This window comes from Penicillium daleae (genome assembly GCF_028827525.1).
Source record: "Penicillium daleae strain IBT 16125 chromosome Unknown utg000002l_segment0_segment0, whole genome shotgun sequence".
Taxonomy (NCBI): domain Eukaryota; kingdom Fungi; phylum Ascomycota; class Eurotiomycetes; order Eurotiales; family Aspergillaceae; genus Penicillium; species Penicillium daleae.
The window spans coordinates 2,129,370-2,148,220 of NW_026623150.1; the positions used below are offsets into that span (position 1 = coordinate 2,129,370).

The window sequence follows — 18,851 nt, forward strand, 5'->3', positions numbered from 1 at the left end:
CAATGTCCGTGGAGGCGCACTGCGTACTTTGGGTCCTTTTAATGTGCCAAAGCTTTCACTGTCAGAGCAAGCTTAAAAATGCATTACACAGTCCGATGAAAACCATAGGCAATCAAGAATTAATATCAAATTTAATTACAGTAGCCAGCACCATTCCACATACTATGGTATAAGTCTATCCCGCTGCATTTATCCGGCCCAGTGCCTTTTATACGATTTCTTTCTCAGCAGGGATCGTGTACTCCTCACATTCTGCCATGGAGTAACTCAGATCCAGGATCAGAGGCCAAGATCAAACAAACCTCTCCGAGAATCCTCATCGTCATCACTAGCACCCTCATCAAGCCCCGACAACCTGTACACCACAGTTCCAATCCCAACAAGTATAGATGCTGTCCACGGTGCCCACTGACCCACCTGTCTGAATACCTCGGCCTGCGGTATCCCGTTCTCAAGGATCCGCTTCTCGATTATGGCAAAGGAAGCAATTCCCGAGCCAACAAGAATTATCCGAAATAAGTTAGACGGGAAGACACCTAAATCTATCTCGTTGAGGAACATAAATGCAACGACGCAAATGAGACCTCCCCCGGAAACCACAAACAGAGGCGTCGCAAATTCCCACCACTTCACCGGCCGTGCAATCGACAAACTCCGCGACACGAGACTCCCAGCCGATGTGATGTCCGTCACCTCTGCCGGCATCGGCGGCACCACGAGCTGAAGCTCATTTTGTTGGCGGAAGACATTGTTAGGAGAACCATGCCACATGTTTATCATTCCTCCAGCGTCCGCGTAACACGGGCTTGTGATACGGTACTCCGACGCAGACGAAACCACAACGGCGGGGACATTAAGCTGTGTGCTGAGATCATATGCAACGGCCGTCACGGTCGACATCCCCATAATCCACACGATAGGAATGGCCGCGGAGAACATCACTGTCTGCAGGCGCTCCTGAAAGGTCCCCGACACTCTGGAGGGGTCCAGCACAAATTCGCGCGGTCCCGTAGCGCGATTCCCGGCCATGAGAACTGCTGTGCCCTTAATGCCCTTCCGCAGGAGGAGCCACCAGATGCAGAGTATCCAGCAGCACGAGAAGAACTGGCAGGCGGGGAAGAAGTCCGCATCAAAGATAGTCTGCGGCGTCGCCTCGTGGCTGATAATAGTATACATCATAATCGCGGAGATAAAGCCCATGATGGTTACGTAGATCTGTGCGACGCCGCGTAGGACAGTCAGGGGAACCGCGACGATGGCGACGGCGACGTTAGTGATAAACAGGTAGCGTTGCCAGGAGGAGTAGAAGCCAGTGATGCCGTAGATACAGATAGGCATAGGACACTCGATGCTTAGAGGCTTGTCGGATAGGGGGAGTAGGGTAGACAGCACGTCAGACGCGATGTAGGACCAGCCGTCTCCCGGGGTTGTGTTGCCAGGCTGTACGGCGCTGGAGATGTTGAGTGCGGCATACCATTGTGAGTTGTCGCAGTTGAAGTTGAGAGTGGAGTTGCCGAAGCAATGCTTGCTCTCAATGTTGGTGATGTTTAATTGTTGGACGTAGCTGGTAGGTCAGGCCCTCAAACATTAGCGTACTGGGTCATGAATGACAGCGAAATCCCTGAAGAGCGTACCCTAGAGAAGTACAAAGCTGCGCGAAAAGTGGGGGTGCCGACATTGATTGAAACTAGACATATAATGAAGCCAGAGTAGGAACAGTGCAGCAGGATATCCACAGCTTAAGAGTACAAGAAACATTTCAAAGCGTGTATTATCGTCACGCCTGAACCCGGGTTAAGTGGGTTCTCAGCCTCAAACAAAGCCGAAAGCTTAAAACAAGGCTATAAGCCGCTCCACTCGCTGTGTGCCTTGGAATCAAGGCGAGGAGTATGGATGCATAGAACGGCCCCCCATTGGTTCCAGCAGCTCCCTGTTCCCTGCAACTTGAAGCGTGTGATTGCCTCGTGGACAGAAGAATATTCGATGACGAGTTTGGCAGGGACCAGCAGCGAATTGGAAGTTTGCATGAAGGGAGCAGCCTCATGCAGGGTAGAAGAAACCCCTGAGTTTTGACCTCGTTCCTCGTTTCAGGGAAATGAACGTCAGTTCAGCCTCCTAGTTAGCCGTGCGCAGACCCTCCATTTGTGGGAGAGTACGGAATACCCGTTGAGCATCACCAGTTTTACCAATCGAAAGAGGAATTACCGTGGGTTAGTCGCGTGGAAGACAGGGCCATTGATCGATCCAGTGGCTATGTGACGAAAATCATCACACAAGAAAGAAAGCTGTCTGGGCTCAGTTTAACTACATACGGTTAGTGTCGGAATTTCGGTGACTTGGACATCTTGACGACTTGGATGAGTATACCAGTGCGTAACTGGCAGAAGGAGCTGGAGAAAATTGATGCGAATTGGGCCCCTTTACGGCATACCGAGGTTTACGTATTGCAAGAAAAGACTTCGTGATCCGAGGAAAATGCCTGCTGACATCTTCTCTCAGTAACCACCACTCAATATCCTCATGAAACAATTGTACGTTGTTTATCCCATGAAGTTTAAGATCCCTGGTCATCCTACTTTGACTTTCGACGGAAACCTTCTAACAAGTGTCTTGGGGTACCTATATGCTAAGCCGAGCATTCAACCAATGTTCCATTAAAGTGGTGGATCCATTAGCCATCCCGAGCCTTCGGCTTGGGGCTCCCGTAGCCAGTCCTGGCCAAGAGGCAGATTGTAGTCTAGCCCCGGAATAGCGGTAAATTCACTGAGTTCATTCGGAAAAGATGAGAAGAATCCATCAAAGGAAGGGATGGAGTTTGGAGAGTGTGGGTCAAACGAGATGTCCTGGCCACTCGAGACATCGACATCACCTCCCTCCAGCAAATCACCTCGCCAGAGTTTTGTCCATTCTCTGAATTGGTCATAGCCTGTTGTAGACTCTGTCGACCCACTCTGCTCAGCGACTGAATGATTGTGCAACCGCTGCCTGGCCCGTTCAAGCGCTTCGATGACGGCTATTTCGGATTGGGCGGATTCCAACCCCGTGCAGATTTGCCGAATAAGTGCCATGCCTTGGTTCAAAGTTCTGGATATACTGCTTGATGGCCCGTTGATGCTGTGGGCGATCAATGCCAGTAAAGCAACACGACATCCATTGAACTCAGTGTAAGAGACACGTGCAAGACCGACAGTGTCTTGTAAGAGCTGGCATAGCTCAACTACTCTGAGCGCCGCATGGAGTGAGTCGTGGCGGAGAATGTTGACGATATCAGGGATTCCATGTGTCCTGGCACTGTCGACCGAGTCAAGCATTCCAGACGATACCTGAGATATGATGAAGGGACGGCCCATGTATATCAGAGTCGTCTTAAAATATATCTCAAGGTGGATGTTGCAACGAAAGAACGGCCCAGTAACTGTGAGATCACGGCAGTAAGTCTCAGTGGAAAGGCTATCCCACCATGAGATTAGTTCATCGCGCGTGGCAGCAAGTTGTCGAAGGAAATGCTTCTTCCTGGCTTTCGGGCAACGCCGAAGAGACTTCATCGCCTCGGAGGCTTTCGACAGGTGATCTGTCAAGACGATGGCAGCGATGAAGTTGGGTAGATTGGTCAATTGGTCGCTCGGTCGCAGGGCGGGCAAGTCGAAGGGCATTGGGGCATCGATCTCAGCAGGGGAAACGGACACAGGCTGGCCATGTAGAATACCGATTCGACTGTTCGAGAGTTTAGATACTGCACTTGACAGATGACCTGGAAATCCCATACCGTTCCAACGAGTATGCAGACCACCAAAGGCGATTTCGCACCTCGGCAATCTCCGGGGCTAAGGTTCCCTCTGGTAGCTTGCGGTGCATGCCATTCTGAATTGCCATCTTGATTGCTAGGCCATAGTATACGTATGCTAGACCTGCTGTGTCGATCGGCATGGTATACACACCCATCAGCAAGAATGCCTGAACAGTCTCCACACTTGCAACTGTAATAAGATCAGGGATAAGTCGACATGAAAACCGATAAAGTTCCACCCCAATTTGGTCATCAGATATACTTTCAGTAGCAGAGGTCGCGCCACTAGGTGTTGAATTGGACGCAAACTGCGTGCCAACCGCGAAAGTCATGAGAAGGGTACATATCCAGCCTGCATCGTTGATTGATGGTGGACGTGTATTGCTGTAATAGAAGTCCAATTTTTCACGGAAGGTAGCTTCATCAAAGTAAAAGTAGTTTGTTTGACTGAATTTCATGAAGGCATTGGTCAAAAACTCCGCGATACGTTTTGGCGGGAAATATGACTTGGCAAGAGCAATACAAGATCCAGATGAATGCAAGTCAGTGGCTCGAAAGAAACCCGTCGCGTGGGCAGAGGCCTATAGAGCCTTGTTAGTGAAGGAAATTGAAAATGCCACAGTACCCCGGTGTGCGCATTGTGGACATCTCATTGGCATACCCCATCTTGTGTCAATTTCCCAAGAGTTCGTAGTCGCCGCTCAAGCATTTTGGAAAAGTTCCAATGGGATAACTCTCCCGAATAATCTATAATTCAGGTTAATTGGGACAAGATGGATACCAGATATTGAACATACGCATTGTGCTAGTTGAGAGCATGTCGACGGAGTAATGATCTCGTAGGGCAGAATCGTTTGCATCATTATCCGATTGCTCCTGTCCCCGCCCCTGATCTAAAGCATCTGCAAGTTTCTGGAGTGCATTCGATTCAAATGAGACGTCGCCCAAGAAGTGTGTGATAATTCGCTTCATTTGAAGCTCCTTGGCATGCCGTTCTGAAAGCTCTCCATCCCTAGTACGAAGATAAGTCGCCCATTCACTCTGAGGTAGGAGAGAGACTTCTTAAGATAGACTCACTCCGAGGAATCATGTCGTAATCTCGATACTTGTCGGCTGTCTGCACTGTCGAAGCCGCACGATCTTTTGCGCTCTTTACAACGAGCACAGGGATTGCCGCCTCCGCCTTTCGAGTTATGTCAATTTGTGTGAAAAGACGAGGAAAGACCCAGGCTTGGCCATGAGAAGGGTGCAGAAGTACATTTTTCCTTATGCTGACGACAAGGCAAGCATCTGCACCACAGCCGATTAGCATCGAGAGGGGTTTGTTTCGCTTGGCTCGGAGAAAGTGTATGGCTTTGACTTACGCCTGCGCCGTCCTCTTTCGCTGCTCCTCAGGTACACGGGGTCTTCTTTGTCTGCCTTTGAGTATCTTGCCTACCTTGGTACCTCGCTCGGTCATTGTAAGGTAAGCGAACTCAAGCCCCGGTCGAACGCTTAAATGCACACAGATTGCAAGGAAGATGGTGGATGGAGATCAGTGTATATTTTGGCCTGAGGCATTATGACGTAAGCGGCCAGATAACAGATAAGCGATAAACGATAAGCATCAACTGTTCTCGTGCGATTGTAGCATCGTGCAAAAAGGTTAACAACACGGAAAGCGAAAGGTCGGAAGTGGCTGGCAATCGTACTATGCTTTCGTGGAAAGTTCTAGCAATAACGAGCCCATTTGCCTAGAGGATGTTCCTCGGGCTTCGTTGTAGGTTCGGCTGACCACGCCCCTTTGCACCCGGGTCTCAGTACCCGAGGGGTTCGATATAAGAGAGCACGTATTCCTCAACAGGATTCCATCTGCAAATCCATCTTTTCCACGATCACGAGACAATTCTTTCAAACAGACGTAACAATGTCGCAACTTTCCGACTTCCGTGTCCTGTCTTTCGACGTTTATGGCACTCTGGTCGACTGGGAAGGAGGCATACTCGCCGCATTTCAGCCCACTCTCAACAAGAGCCAAGCTCAGTTCACGCGCAAACATCTGCTCACGATCTACCACGAACTAGAGCGTGAGCAGCAGACCAAGACTCCTGATATGCCATACCATCAGTTGTTGACAACTATCCACCCCGAGTTCGCCAAGCGCCTGGGCCTGGAGATTCCCTCTCAGGAGGAAAGCAAGCAATTTGGAGAGTCAATCGGCAATTGGCCTGCCTTTCCGGACACGGTGGATGCTCTTAAGCGTCTCTCAAAGCATTACAAACTGGTGGTTTTATCGAATGTCGATCGTGAATCTTTCGCAAAGACCAATGCTGGCAGTCTCGAAGGCTTCCCCTTTGATCTGATCATCACGGCTCAAGACGTGGGCTCGTACAAGCCGGATCTTCGCAACTTTGAATATATGCTGAAGACCGTAAAATCGACTTTCGACATTGAGCCTTCTCAAGTCCTTCAAACTGCGCAGAGCCAGTTCCACGACCACCACCCCGCCAAGAAGATTGGAATTAAGTCTGCTTGGATTGAGCGACCAGGCGCCACAATGGGAAATTTGGCTGATAATGTCTATGACTGGCGTTTTGATACCATGGGAGATATGGTTAACGAAGTGGAGGCTGGGCAGTGATGCAAATTGTGAAGCAATATTTCGGACTACGTGGTGTTCAAGATTGACACACCTGTGTCAGTTGATTGTTAGCTGGGCGTTCACTCGTGTCATAAGTTAGTAACCGCCGTTACCTACTCGTTCAAGGTCCCTCAGCCAGATAGACAGCCTCATATTTAAATCTTTTCTCGTCAATTTTTTCGTCTAGCCAATATAAAAACTACACAATGTCTAGAAAGGGGAAGGTTCAAGATATACAAAAAGAGGTTTCAAAGAAATCAAGCATATTCGGTTGACGCATTTCTGGACTGGCATTCAGATTTGCCAAAGCTTCCCGAAAATAAGTATAGCGCAATGACCGGTGATAACCACTCGAAACCGAGTTTCATGATAGAAGTAACTTATAAAACCAACGAATCTTGTGTTTGGCAGAGTTCCTACGTTTGTGCGACATCTGAGTATAGAATATTTGGTCCAATGGCATTCCAAACTCTTACCGGGTACATGTACCCGAGACGTTTGGTCGAGCCTTCGAGAACATTTTGTGGAAAGCAAGAGGAAAAGTCCAAGTTGCAGAGTCTTCCAATTGTCTGGCTTTCTCGAATCAACACGTCTGATTCCCTCTCTCCAGAAGTAATTGGTCATTCGGGTGCGGCCACCCGGCAATCTATGAGCACTTAGAACTTAAGAGAAAAGAAGACAGAAAAGTTTGACCATGCCACAACAGGGTTGATAAAGACTCGACTCTGCGAGGTTGTGTGTCAATATCAAACTTCATACTCTCCGTTTCTCGAATATTGGCTCCCAGGCGACCAGCTCGCTCTGATAGTTGGCTCAAGCGTATATCAGAGCAACAAACCACAGCTTGGGAAACCTCTCTTCTCTACCTCAACATGGAGGAGCTCCTCTATCTTTTCATGTTCACGTTCTTCCTATCGTTCTCTATCTCGACGTTTCGTCTCTTTCTGAGCCCGCCGTGTCCTCTAACAGCATCTCGGTCCCTAGACCAGAAACGAGCAAGACAAAACAAGACCTGAATGCTATCATGAATTCCCACACAGTGCAGATGGTCATAGATTGTGGTTAAAGTATTACAAGCCACCTCAGTAAGTTATTGACCAGATATCTCTCTACTAGTGCGTTCTAATACGTTAAAAGCATCACCGATGTCGACGGCAACATAAACCTCGATAAATATGGGCGGATCACGTCAATCCCACTCGAGTCATTATATGTAATTTTGTGGTCTGTGAGACTCTAAGTATATATCTTCTCGCACGTTAGTGATACTCAGAAAAGGTTATCTTCACATAATCCAGTCTTGATATCATGTTTAGTCTGACATAAATTCTATAGGAAGGATAGACGGATCCAGTTACTCCAAATCTATACACAAGTAAATCGATAGTTTTTCAACTAAAATATTTCCACACCGTAGGTATGGGAACGATAGTACTCAATATGGGATAAGTAAGTCTACCTGTTTCCACAGATAACTAATAGCTATCAAGGCATCCCGAGATAAACAATTCAATCCCACAACCCATCCGGAACATAGAAACAATTGTCGCATCCTCATTTGGCATACAACTGAGGAAATCCAAGCACCTGCACACATGATCACCTACGTAAGTGGCCACCCTCAAGACCTTACCCAGACCTAAAACGACCTATCCCTCATTCTCCGTGAGAACCACCATCAGATCCCGATCTATCCAAAAACACAAACATGAACAGCACTATTCTAATTATTTACTGTACTAAACCAAAACACAACGAATACAGTATCCATACGGTATAGGCATTGCAGGAAAATAGAATTCCGCCCTATCCAAACCAGGAACCTCCAACCCAGTGCCCTGCGTCCCGAGTTCCGGTGCCTGCATTGACAAGGCCAAAATCTTGACTCATGCAGAGCCTGCCATATGTGGAGCTAGCCGTATTGCCGACTTCAGGATCATGCATACTGGAGAATGGGATCCAGTTCAAGGCTATTACGGCACATGCCCCCAGCCACAGTGTCACTTTAGGGAGGGGGATGGGCTCGAGGTGTGCTTCTCGAAGGGCCCGCTGGGTGGGGCGTGTGTGTAGGGGATCTGGATAAGTCGGCCCGTCTGGGGTGGGTTGCGTGAATTTTTTTTTCCCTTCTCTTCTTGCTTTTGACTTTGTGCTGGGTTGAGTTTGGGGGGCGGGGAGGGGACGAGAATGGATCGGGATGGGTTTGTTCCATTAGTGTCCACGACCAGTTTTCGACTGTATGGTCGGAGTATGTAGTTGTGAGAGTGGAGCTATACTTGATTTTTAGTGGCAACAGACAAAGGGGTCTTTCATGAATCATGATCGACGTATACAGTACTGATGATCATTTTTATGAAGACTTTTTGTATTTCGAGTTGGAATGGTGTGTGGAGTGGGAAATTCTTTGGAGACATAGTGATATAAAACAATTTTGCATGGTATTATGCATCATTGGCGTCCAGTCTGGTCTGTGAGATACTAAGGCCTCGGCACCTTCTTCGTGTAGAAGGAAAATTTTCAATACTCATAGTATACCGCAGTGGAGTACAATGACAAGGGAAAGATATACATCCTGAACGGGGACATACTACATACCAGATTACATCACTACCAGATCAATCTCGCTATTCAGTATACCAAGCTAGAATTCCTTTTCCAATCTTATTCCATGGCTGTAGATTATTCCCTCTAGTCCGATTCCTCATTCCGATCTAAACTCTCCGAGTCTCGCAGGGCGGGCTGCCGAAAAAAAAGATCCGCGGATCGGCTTGATGCCACGGAGATAACAGCGGACTCGGCTCGGCACAGCGGGATTCGCCCACTCTCGCTGGATGCCGAGGTAAGACGGACAAGTCCATATCCACATAATAAGGTGGCGAGGTTTCTACGGTCTAGATCTAAGGCATAAAGTTTGCACTGACTTCATGCAGTAGTAGTACTGTACATGCGTCAAGGTTATTCAAGGATGCAAAGAAAAAGTGACATCTTTCCAGAATGAGATATTCCGTGCGATGGTAACCATGTCAATGGAAACTAAAACTTTGTCTTTTGAGTTTTCCCATCATATGAGTCGGCATTCTCTCGGCCCAGACTCGGCATCCAACATCCTAGATACATCGGGAAATACTAACTTATCCACAGTTTTTAACACTAAGCCTTCACCTTACTCCTTCCACGCTTTATACACATTGGTACAACCGAACACCTGGCCCTTCTTCAGGACCACCATATTTCGCCACTCCGGCTCATTGATCGCATTGACATAGCGACTCGGCTCCACGCAGAATCCAGAGCCTTCAGTCTGTGCCGGTCGACCATCAATCGAGGGAACATCAATGAACTTGCCCGTGTAGAACTGGAAGGCTGGCTCGGTGCTGTGCACTTCCAGATGCACGCCGGTACTGCGGTGGTTGAACTGCGCGAGGCGGCGCAGGGGCAGGCTGCGCGTGTCCAAGGGGATCTTGGTCGGGTCGGTCTCCATAATAAAGACGTCGTCGATGTGGGGGCCTGTTGCGGCGAGGGTGAAGGGGGTTGTTACGTCGCGCGGGAACTTGGAGATACCTCCTGTTGGAATACCAGTGTTGTCGATGGGGAGATAGTCTGCTGTGGCGAGCTGGGCGGTTGTACCGGTGATGGTGGGACCGTCGCCGAGGTTGAAGTAGCTGGAGGTAAGTTAGCTTTGTGTTTACTAGAGCTGTAGGGATTTATGGGGTGAAAAGTTGGCCTAAAGCAAGATATCCATACCTGTGGTTTGTGATGTTGACAACTGTCTCCTCGACTTCGTCGCCGACAAATTCAACCTCGTATTCGGTTGTCAAAACAGTGGTCGCCTCGCCCTCCTTGCTGGCAGTGTACCACACGCGCACCTCGACAGTGCCGGGGTATCCCTCCTCGCCATGCGCGCAGAGGTACTTGAACAGCAGGGCATCGCGACCATGGCGCTGGACGGTGTGTGGACCATCGAAGACGCGCTTGCCCCAGCCCGTAGGGCCGCCGTGCAGGGCATTGGGTTCGTTGTTCTTAACCAGCTGAATCTGCACACCATTCAGGTCATTGATCACGCCGTTCTTGATCCGGTTGGCTACACGGCCAATGGTTGCACCGTAGTGTGCGGTGTTGTACTTGACATATTGGTCCTGCGTAGGGAAGCCGAGCACAATGTTGTGGCCACCGACGCGGAACTCTTGGATGATGGCGCCGAGTGGCAGGAAGGTGAATTCGGCCTGTTCTGGGGCAGACATGGTGCTGGTGTTTATGTACAGGACGGTGGGGAGTTCACAATAGAAAGGTTATCCAGGTCAATTTAGGGGTAGGGTGAATATGGAAATACTTATGTTGGAGGGGCTCCGGAGAAATTGGGGAATGGTTGGGCCTGGCATGACGTTGGAACCCCGCAATCAGCACGAAATCGCTGCGCGGGGGGTAAATGCAGGAGGCAGGAGCCACTTTTAGGCTAAAGAGGCAGTCCTCACTATGTATTACTATGTATATGAGAGCTTGGAATTCTTCCGTGAGGGGGGTTTCTGGTGTTCTCTTAGCCTGAGGTACGAGTCAGTACCAGGCACCAGTTGGAGATAACTTTTCAAGCTGCCCTGAAGCTGTACTCAAGCTGGTTAGCTTCGTGAATTTTGACGGGATCTACTTTTCTTAGCCTTGACACCTGATACATCAGGCCTGATTCCAAGGAAAAAGGGGTCAGGCATCATTTGCCATACTCAGGCATCAACTAAGTCTGCCTAAGGCGCCAAGGCACATTAAATTCATAAGCGGAAAAGAGCCAACTTTTCAGCCTCCGAGGACCCTCCTTTTCTCCTGGCCACATACACAAACTATCTATCAAACTATATCTTGGCATGTCAGCACTGGCCAGTCTCGCCGATCCCAGACTTCAACAGCAGTGGAGAATGGAGATGACCGATCCCGTGCACAATTCGCGGTACTGCGTACAATACGATAACTCTTAATTGCGTTGCGCTCGTCTCGTCCTGACCGGGTGGAGGCCACGCCAGCATCCGGCGTCGGAGAGAACGGGGTTCCGGACGCCGAATGGTCTACCCCGGACTTGGCTAGTTCCTGGCCAACGGCGATCGGGCATTTGGAATCAATACCTGCTTTGGCGTGGTCTGGTCTGGTCTTTATTCAGATGCCTAGCACAGCCAACCTTGTGACGAGGGCCGAATAAAGCTAAAGATGAGGGACTTGGGGGGCGGTGCTACCCCTGAATAGGAGCCAAGCCGTCTCAACTCGAAAGGAGGCTGGAGAGGTATACGTAGCATGGACTGACATCTGTGTTGTTATTGGGTCTATAAGGTATAGCCCCTAGGTACTACTGTAGTAACTGAGACGGGGGTGATACTATGTTTATTATGGGGATTATGTAGAAAGTGGACTGCAATACTGTAAATAGTTTCGATACTCCATACAACTTGCTCCATATACTAGAGGAGACACGAGTCACTGCCCGAAATGATCTGCAGAAGCAAACGCGCAGCCACAGGAAAACAGCAAAACTGGAAGGTCGTGTATCCACATAAAGTTTTCCTCGTGGCTCATCCACTCAACCCAATATTGTGCCTAATATTGAAATCGCAAGCGTTTGGCTGCCAGGGGGAGTGTTCAGCCGATTGCGAATCAGCATTGGTAATTGGATCAATAATCAAAGAGTACAGAGTACATACTGTAATAACAACACAGGATTCGAGTGTACTTTATGCACAGTATACTGCAACCAAGAGCTGTGTACTTTTCTTGTCACATTAACTGACTCGCTCCCTTCTTCCCTGATCAAACTACTATTGACTTTGCAAACCATAGTTCACAATAACCTCAACCTTTCGTCACTATGTTGTCAAATTCACCGCACTTGGTCGAACTTAGATCTGTAAATCCTCCGCGGAGCATTTGTCCTAATACGGTAAGTCGGCGTCTCGGCCACTTTCATCCGTCGAATGCACAACACGCGAGTGGGGACGCGACTTCGAAAAACTCTCCCATTCAGGCAACCAGCTCGCTCACGTAAGAGGAAATCCAGTAGAACACGAAGAACAAAAGAAAGGGGAAAGAAACACGACTGGGATGTATGTATGGAGCTGAGCCGTATGTAAACCCACTGTAAGCCTGTAAGGCCATAGATTATGATACTTTCCATACTTCTATACGATTGTGGGTTGGTCGCTCCATCTTCATTGAGGGACTCGGTCTCGGCATTGGTTTGTCGCCGTCTACGTACTCCACTCGGTCGGGATCCACTGGGCAATTGAAATATGCAATTCCGCTTACTCAAGCTGCGGAATTTTATGGAGCTTGAAAGTCCCGCATCCGCAGCTGGAGGGCCTTATCTTGAAAAGTTGGAACATACTGGAACACTGGTCACGATAAAGTACAATACTCAATATACGACATGATGTTTGTTAGAGGTATACGTCAACCAGCCCCAACAAGGGAAATGGATGGGCAAGCTAAGACTGGCCTGTAGACAAGGCTGTGAACATTATGTCAGCTAAGGCTGTGATAAAGTATGGAAGGATCCTGAATATATACGAAGAATACCGTAAGCAGTAGTGGCATGGGCCGATTAAGGCAGAGCTCACCGATCGAAGAATTAGAGGGGGAAAACTCAAATTGCATAATCCTCGTATAATAGGTGGGATGGACTTAAGAGGCGACGGTCCCGCGCGAGCTTATGTCCGAGCTGACGGACAGGCCAGCAGCACAGAGCTGGAGAGGCTCGGTCCAGCCTTGTCGGTTAGGGTAGTTATCTCCAGGTGTGTACGGTCGGGGTCTAGTAAGTCTTATGGAAGATGACTGAACAGTTATAGACAGAGAAGATAGAGCTTAGAAGAGAGGATCGGGGACATGTAAATCAGGCACATCTTACAGTAGTAGAGGGATTGTAATGTACGGAGTAAAGAATACCAAGAGATGAGCCACCGCCCTGATACGTGTACGAGCGTACAGAGTAAGGTAGTACGGTACTTTTAGATTTAGTGCCCCCCCCTCCCCCGGTCGGTGGCTTTGATGCGTAATCGGTAGTCGGTAATTTATAATCGATGATCGCGGATCCATAATCTCTTCCATAATCCACAATCCTTCATCCACGAAATTCTCGAAAGATGACAGATGACGAGGGATGAATCATTCTGGAAGCCGCATTAGTCAGGTGGAGCGATCTGGTCGGCACCCACCTCCGGCGTTGCAAGTGTATCGGATGTACCATATTTTTTTTCTTTCCAATGGAGGGACACATGATGTATGTACCCTGGATAATGGCAAGCTAGAGATCTAGGCCTAGATTTTTGGATCAGGGTCCTGGATCTTGGGAAAAGAGTGATATCATGCATTATTGCAGATGATGATTAGATGAGATTCTTGTAGGACTGCAAGTACAATGCCCTAGAATAGAATGACAAGGAGATTTCGTATAAAGGAGAGAAATCCAATGGATTCATCAGAATTTAAAACCAGACAAGAAATAGAAAAGAAAGAAGATTAAACGCCGCGATAACCCCGATTTAACCCAAAACTCCTGGTGAAAGGTAAACCAAAACCAAAGCCCAGAACCAGAAGAACCAAAAACCCTCCGAGCCCAACACTGTACAGGATGATTAGGATCGCAATTGCTCTCAAGTCCAATCCACCAAACAAAAAGAAAAAAGGAACAGCAGTGCCTGAGGGATAATAGCCCCATCCACGAACTGTAGTAGAAAACATGTATAGTATACATGCATCACGTCATACGGCGTTAGATTTTCTCGCTCCACTTAGATCGAAGTGATCTCCGTCGGATTCGGATTCAAAAACTCCTTGAAATCATCATAATCAGACGGCACACAGTTCATGGGCATCTGGCGATGAAACATCGGCGACGGGATCGGCTCCTCAAAGTTGAAATTGGCATAATCCGCCGAACTCATCAAATCCATCTCGTCAAACGGGTTGAAGCCGCCATTATTCCCTGGCCACTGCGGCGCGCCCTGGAGTGCCAGCGGATTCACAACGCCCTGCATGGAGAGTGCATATTGCGACTGCGGCGTGGGTGCGGTGCTCATCGTCTGCTCGACCTTGATCTGTTGCATGGGTGCGGCACGGCTGCTGGGACTGTAGGTTGGTGGTGTTGGGGGCAAGGCATTGGTTTGCTGCGAATGCGAAGAGAAGGCGTCTGAGGAGAAGCGGGATCGGGCAACGGGGCTGTGTGGGCTGTCGGTTGAGCCGTCGGTGGAATCCTGGCGGGCCATGCCGTTGCGCCAGAGTTCGTGCTGCATTACTTCGGGGTTCTCTTCAAAGCGTTCGCCCTTGGAGTGGTCTAGGGCGCCGAGGCGGGTGAGGAGGTCGTGAGTGAGTGGGTGGCCGTTGGGCTCGGGCTTGAGGCAGTCGCCTGGCCAGCCTTCGCCTTCGGCGCTGCGGCGGTATAGTTCTTGCAGGCCATGGACGAGCCAGGCTTGTTGTTGCTCGAGCATCTCAACGTATCTGGATGGGGGGTGGATGGGTTAGCGAGAAGGACTCTTAGTTTGTATGTTGTATGTAGTGCCATATGCTCACCCCTTGGGGTACACTTTATCATGGGCCTTCTTTCGCTCGCCGAAGACGCAGATGGCATTGTCTGCGCGGCAGCGCGAGCATGGGCTGCTTCCATCGCACTTGGGCCCGGTCAGTCCTGGCTGTTTTGTCGCCATGCTTTGTTTTTTTTTTGTATAGTTACATACCTTGGATTTCTTTAAGCGGCAGCGATCGCAAGCTTTGCATACGCGCTTGCGGACGCCATCTGAGTGCGAGTGATCGGACGATGGTGTTGATTGTCGGGCAGCCATGGTGTATGTGTATATGTGGTGGGTGGAAATCGACAAGAAGGGCGGCGGTGGGAAGTATATGAGGAATGGATGAGAAGTATGAAGTGGACGGAATAGAACAATTCAGAATAAGCTGAGAAAGTGTGCGCGTGGTAGTGGTGACTCTGGCTTTTTTTGTTCTTGTCCTATTCGTGCAGTCGAGCTATACTTCCAATTCCGGCCAAAAGGGCAGCGAATGATCGACGTCAACCAGTCAATGATCTAATGACGATGTCGAGGGACGGACCATCCAACCAGAATTGACTTTGGGGAACAGGGAGGTAGACAAGGCTTGAGATCAGAGTGAAGCAATAATCAGGGATTGTCTCTCGACCGCTGGTCATATACTAGTCATCTGCGTCGTAGTAGTAGGAGTACGTGGTGGTCGGTGGTAGCAAGTGGTGGCAGGTCAAGTCGGTGTTAAAGTCAGGCGTTTTGAAGGAGGGGAGGGCCCTTTTTTAGTCTTCTTTGGATTTGAATCGAGAATCCGAAAAGGAAATAAATTTGAAATGATTTATTCCAGATTTGTGAATTCTGAATTCTGAATTCTTTTTTTTTTTCCCTGGGATGGTCGCTCGAGGGATTTTAAGGTCGAAACGGGCCATACTGGGCTGGTACCAGAACCGTACGAGGATTACGGAGATTACCAGAGCACGACTTTCAGACCGTGCCAGCAGAATATTAATCAGAGGACACCAGCTTACTCCTCCGAATCATAACGCATAATCCACCTTAAGCCCTCATGAAAGAATCAATCGGATCGAATCAGAACATGTACATGCAGACTCCACTCGAGATACAATCACAAGGCCCGGTATTTTCCCTTTTTTGTTTTTCCCTCTCTTTTTCTTCCTTGCTCTCCTGATTATTCTATCCAAGTGGGTGGAGTCTGGAAGACTCGGCACTTCGCTCTAACCAGAGAGTTCGTTAGCTCGGAGGACGGAGCTTCCATCGGCCCTCGGAGACTTCTGAACGACCCTGACGTATATCCGGCAGGACTGTACTTCCGGCCACTCGAGCCCGGAACTACCAGAATGAGGTTTTTTTTTCCTTTCCCTTTATAGGGTACTTGCTCCATATCACTTCATAGGGTAGATTCCAAGACTAAAACTCACCATTACTTAAAGCAACTACAGTCATGCTTCCATAAGAACTTAGCAAAAACTGGGAACAATAATGTTATCTTGATTGTGCCACCGATGCAGGTATGATGTGGCTTGCTACTACTCTCTTTTTCGTATTCCCCATCCAGTACTCCGTACTTTAGACTCCATACTCATTGTTGATCTCCAGCATAACTCCGAACTAGTTATACGGAGCATACAGAGTATAAATCATAAATCATGTCACCTGCTCTACTATGAAGAGCTAGTAGCCCGTCCCTGGAGGTCTTGGCGCAGTGCATAATAATTCGTGTATAACCCGTGCATCACTCGGCAAGGCCCTGCCGACTGGGGCAACGAGCGCGAAAACTACGCATTATTGTTATTGAGGCAGTATTCTGTTTCTTTATACATTAATGCATGATATTCTTATGACATACTGTTTCCATGACTCACGTGCGGAGTTTTTTTCTTGACACACTAACTCCGTCGATACTCGAATAGCGTTCTCGGGCGCAGGATGTACAGACAGACATCAGCGGACGGACGAACAGAAACGAAGACAACAAAGATACATAGCTGAAATTAACTTTGCCAGGCATTGATAAACATCCACTGTACTCGGTCGGCGTCTCAGACAGGCCGATTAATCAGATGCTGACACAGTTCTTCCGTAATCCGTTGTCCTTCGTCCGTCTCCGTGGGCTTTCATGCAAGGCCACTTGTTTAACGGCCGTATCGCGTATGTCGTATCCGTATCACCGTATTCCCGGTGTTTTAAGAGCTGCCTGCTTGGCCATTGGGGATATTGGTCCTTATTGTCTCTATCCATGCTCTTTACCCCTAGTTAGTTATTAATTAGTTATCTGATCTTATGGATCTATAAGCCTTAAGGCCATGTTGATTAAAACAGAGACTTTCGTACGAAGTGTGTATCGTAATAACCACGCTACAGTATATATTACAACATGCTTATCCCCGGTCAGAAGCAAGCACTCACTACGACACAGCCTCGCACTCTCCACCTCGACAGCATCCTAACGTTATGAGCGGTCTATGACTTAAGAATGAAAGGCCAGACCTCCCAAAGCCTAAAAGTCTGTCCAACATGGACGGAGTTGTCCATCCACACGTCGATCATTTAATCCATCCAGCGACTCACGAATCACCACTACCCAACCTAATCCCTTCGACACGCCCAGTAGTTCATGGCCCCCCTCCCTCTTACAATAGCTTCTACCAACACAAAGTGGAAAATCTCGTATAACACCACCATTAACCACGAATTGATTAAACGCCCAGTGATTCATGACCGCCAACCGAGTCCAATGAACTTGGCGCATGCCCTGCGCCCACCGCAGTGGTGCAGTAATCGAATTTCCCACGCCGCAACCTTTCCCAAAGTCCATGACGTGACCACCTCAGGCCTCGGTCTCGGCTCGCACTCGTTTTCGGGTTTCTCGCTCACTACAGTAGTTACTGTCCGGACAATTAGTTTTGTATGGAGCTCGCTTGTACAAAGTACTATAGGTTACTGCAGTACTGCTTACAGGGCTTGCTGCTGAAAGGTTTCTAATCTTACTGCAGTACGATTTTATTTTACTGGGCGTGTGGCGCATGGAGAGGTCCCGCTAAATTTGAAAGCTTCGGATGGTTACGCCTACATGCCATCCTATTTCCTCTGTGCCACTTTTTGCTGCGAATCACGATGGACGGAGATTTAATTATCTGATTCCTCATCCTGATCCAGGCAACGGGTAAGATTTTGGGACTTTGGACGTGCGGGCAACGGGGAGGAGCCCGAGGAGAGGGTAGTGCGGAAAAGAAATGATTCTGATCCGCGGCAAGAATGCTTTTTAAGCTGCGCCGATCTGCCGAGTTGAAGATGGTAGAACTATAGGAGTAATTCGTAATATCTGGAGGAACAACAAACAAGTTCTCGCGCCACCAAGAGGGTCCTGCTTGTAGACCCTTTAGGGATGATGCTCCATAACTGGATATGATTTCCTCGGCAGCGACTCCGAAGCTGGGAGACATGCCGAGTTTGGAGCGACTAGATCCGATCGTGCATGTGCTTGAAGCCTTGTTGCAAGTTGAAGAACTTCTCATCAGGGCTTCTACGATGGGATTCAACGAGTCCTCGAGACTCATAGCTCTGGATGGAGCGTAGACTACGAACAATCTAGTGACTAACACTATCACAGAATCGTGTTTACTAGTCCTATACAATGTCTAGTATAGAATTCTTCGCACGCTGCGATTCGTAGAATACTCTTACTCTATTTCTCTCGCTTCCATTACTATCGTTCCCAAGGGACCCGATTCACAAACGATGACCTCATCGCACTCGTTGAATCCACCACATATTGCCTAAACAGGCAGAACTGCCCGAAAGGGCTGCCGTCAAATAACGCGCTGTGCAATTGATCTTAAAGAGTTATGAAGTTATGAGTAGTTCATGCACGATCCAGACCGTTCAGGCTTAAAGAAGCCTTCATTCTGTCTGATTATCTTGCTGC

At 48.6% G+C, this 18,851-nt stretch overlaps 5 protein-coding genes across 5 annotated transcripts; 1 reads left to right on the forward strand and 4 right to left on the reverse strand.

The window, feature by feature from the left end:
- Positions 1–279: 279 nt before the first annotated feature.
- Positions 280–1,678, reverse strand: N7458_001783 (uncharacterized protein; the record flags this gene model as incomplete). The annotated part of the gene is made up of 2 exons (XM_056905166.1): positions 280–1,564; positions 1,635–1,678. The coding sequence occupies 2 exons, from the start codon at positions 1,676–1,678 to the stop codon at positions 280–282; spliced, it is 1,329 nt and encodes a 442-aa protein (XP_056769273.1).
- A 976-nt stretch (positions 1,679–2,654) lies between these two features.
- On the reverse strand, positions 2,655–5,099 carry N7458_001784 (fungal specific transcription factor domain-containing protein; the record flags this gene model as incomplete). Its single annotated transcript, XM_056905167.1, has 5 exons — positions 2,655–3,714; positions 3,767–4,368; positions 4,449–4,534; positions 4,585–4,799; positions 4,861–5,099. The coding sequence occupies 5 exons, from the start codon at positions 5,097–5,099 to the stop codon at positions 2,655–2,657; spliced, it is 2,202 nt and encodes a 733-aa protein (XP_056769274.1).
- Positions 5,100–5,693: 594 nt separating this feature from the next.
- On the forward strand, positions 5,694–6,407 carry N7458_001785 (putative haloalkanoic acid dehalogenase; the record flags this gene model as incomplete). The annotated part of the gene is made up of 1 exon (XM_056905168.1): positions 5,694–6,407. One exon carries the CDS (start codon positions 5,694–5,696, stop codon positions 6,405–6,407), a length of 714 nt encoding a protein of 237 aa, XP_056769275.1.
- A 3,160-nt stretch (positions 6,408–9,567) lies between these two features.
- N7458_001786 (uncharacterized protein) lies at positions 9,568–10,645 on the reverse strand (the record flags this gene model as incomplete). The annotated part of the gene is made up of 2 exons (XM_056905169.1): positions 9,568–10,066; positions 10,149–10,645. The coding sequence occupies 2 exons, from the start codon at positions 10,643–10,645 to the stop codon at positions 9,568–9,570; spliced, it is 996 nt and encodes a 331-aa protein (XP_056769276.1).
- Positions 10,646–14,164: 3,519 nt separating this feature from the next.
- Positions 14,165–15,211, reverse strand: N7458_001787 (Zn(II)2Cys6 transcription factor domain-containing protein; the record flags this gene model as incomplete). The annotated part of the gene is made up of 3 exons (XM_056905170.1): positions 14,165–14,870; positions 14,943–15,040; positions 15,107–15,211. The coding sequence occupies 3 exons, from the start codon at positions 15,209–15,211 to the stop codon at positions 14,165–14,167; spliced, it is 909 nt and encodes a 302-aa protein (XP_056769277.1).
- Between the last annotated feature and the right edge of the window lie 3,640 nt (positions 15,212–18,851).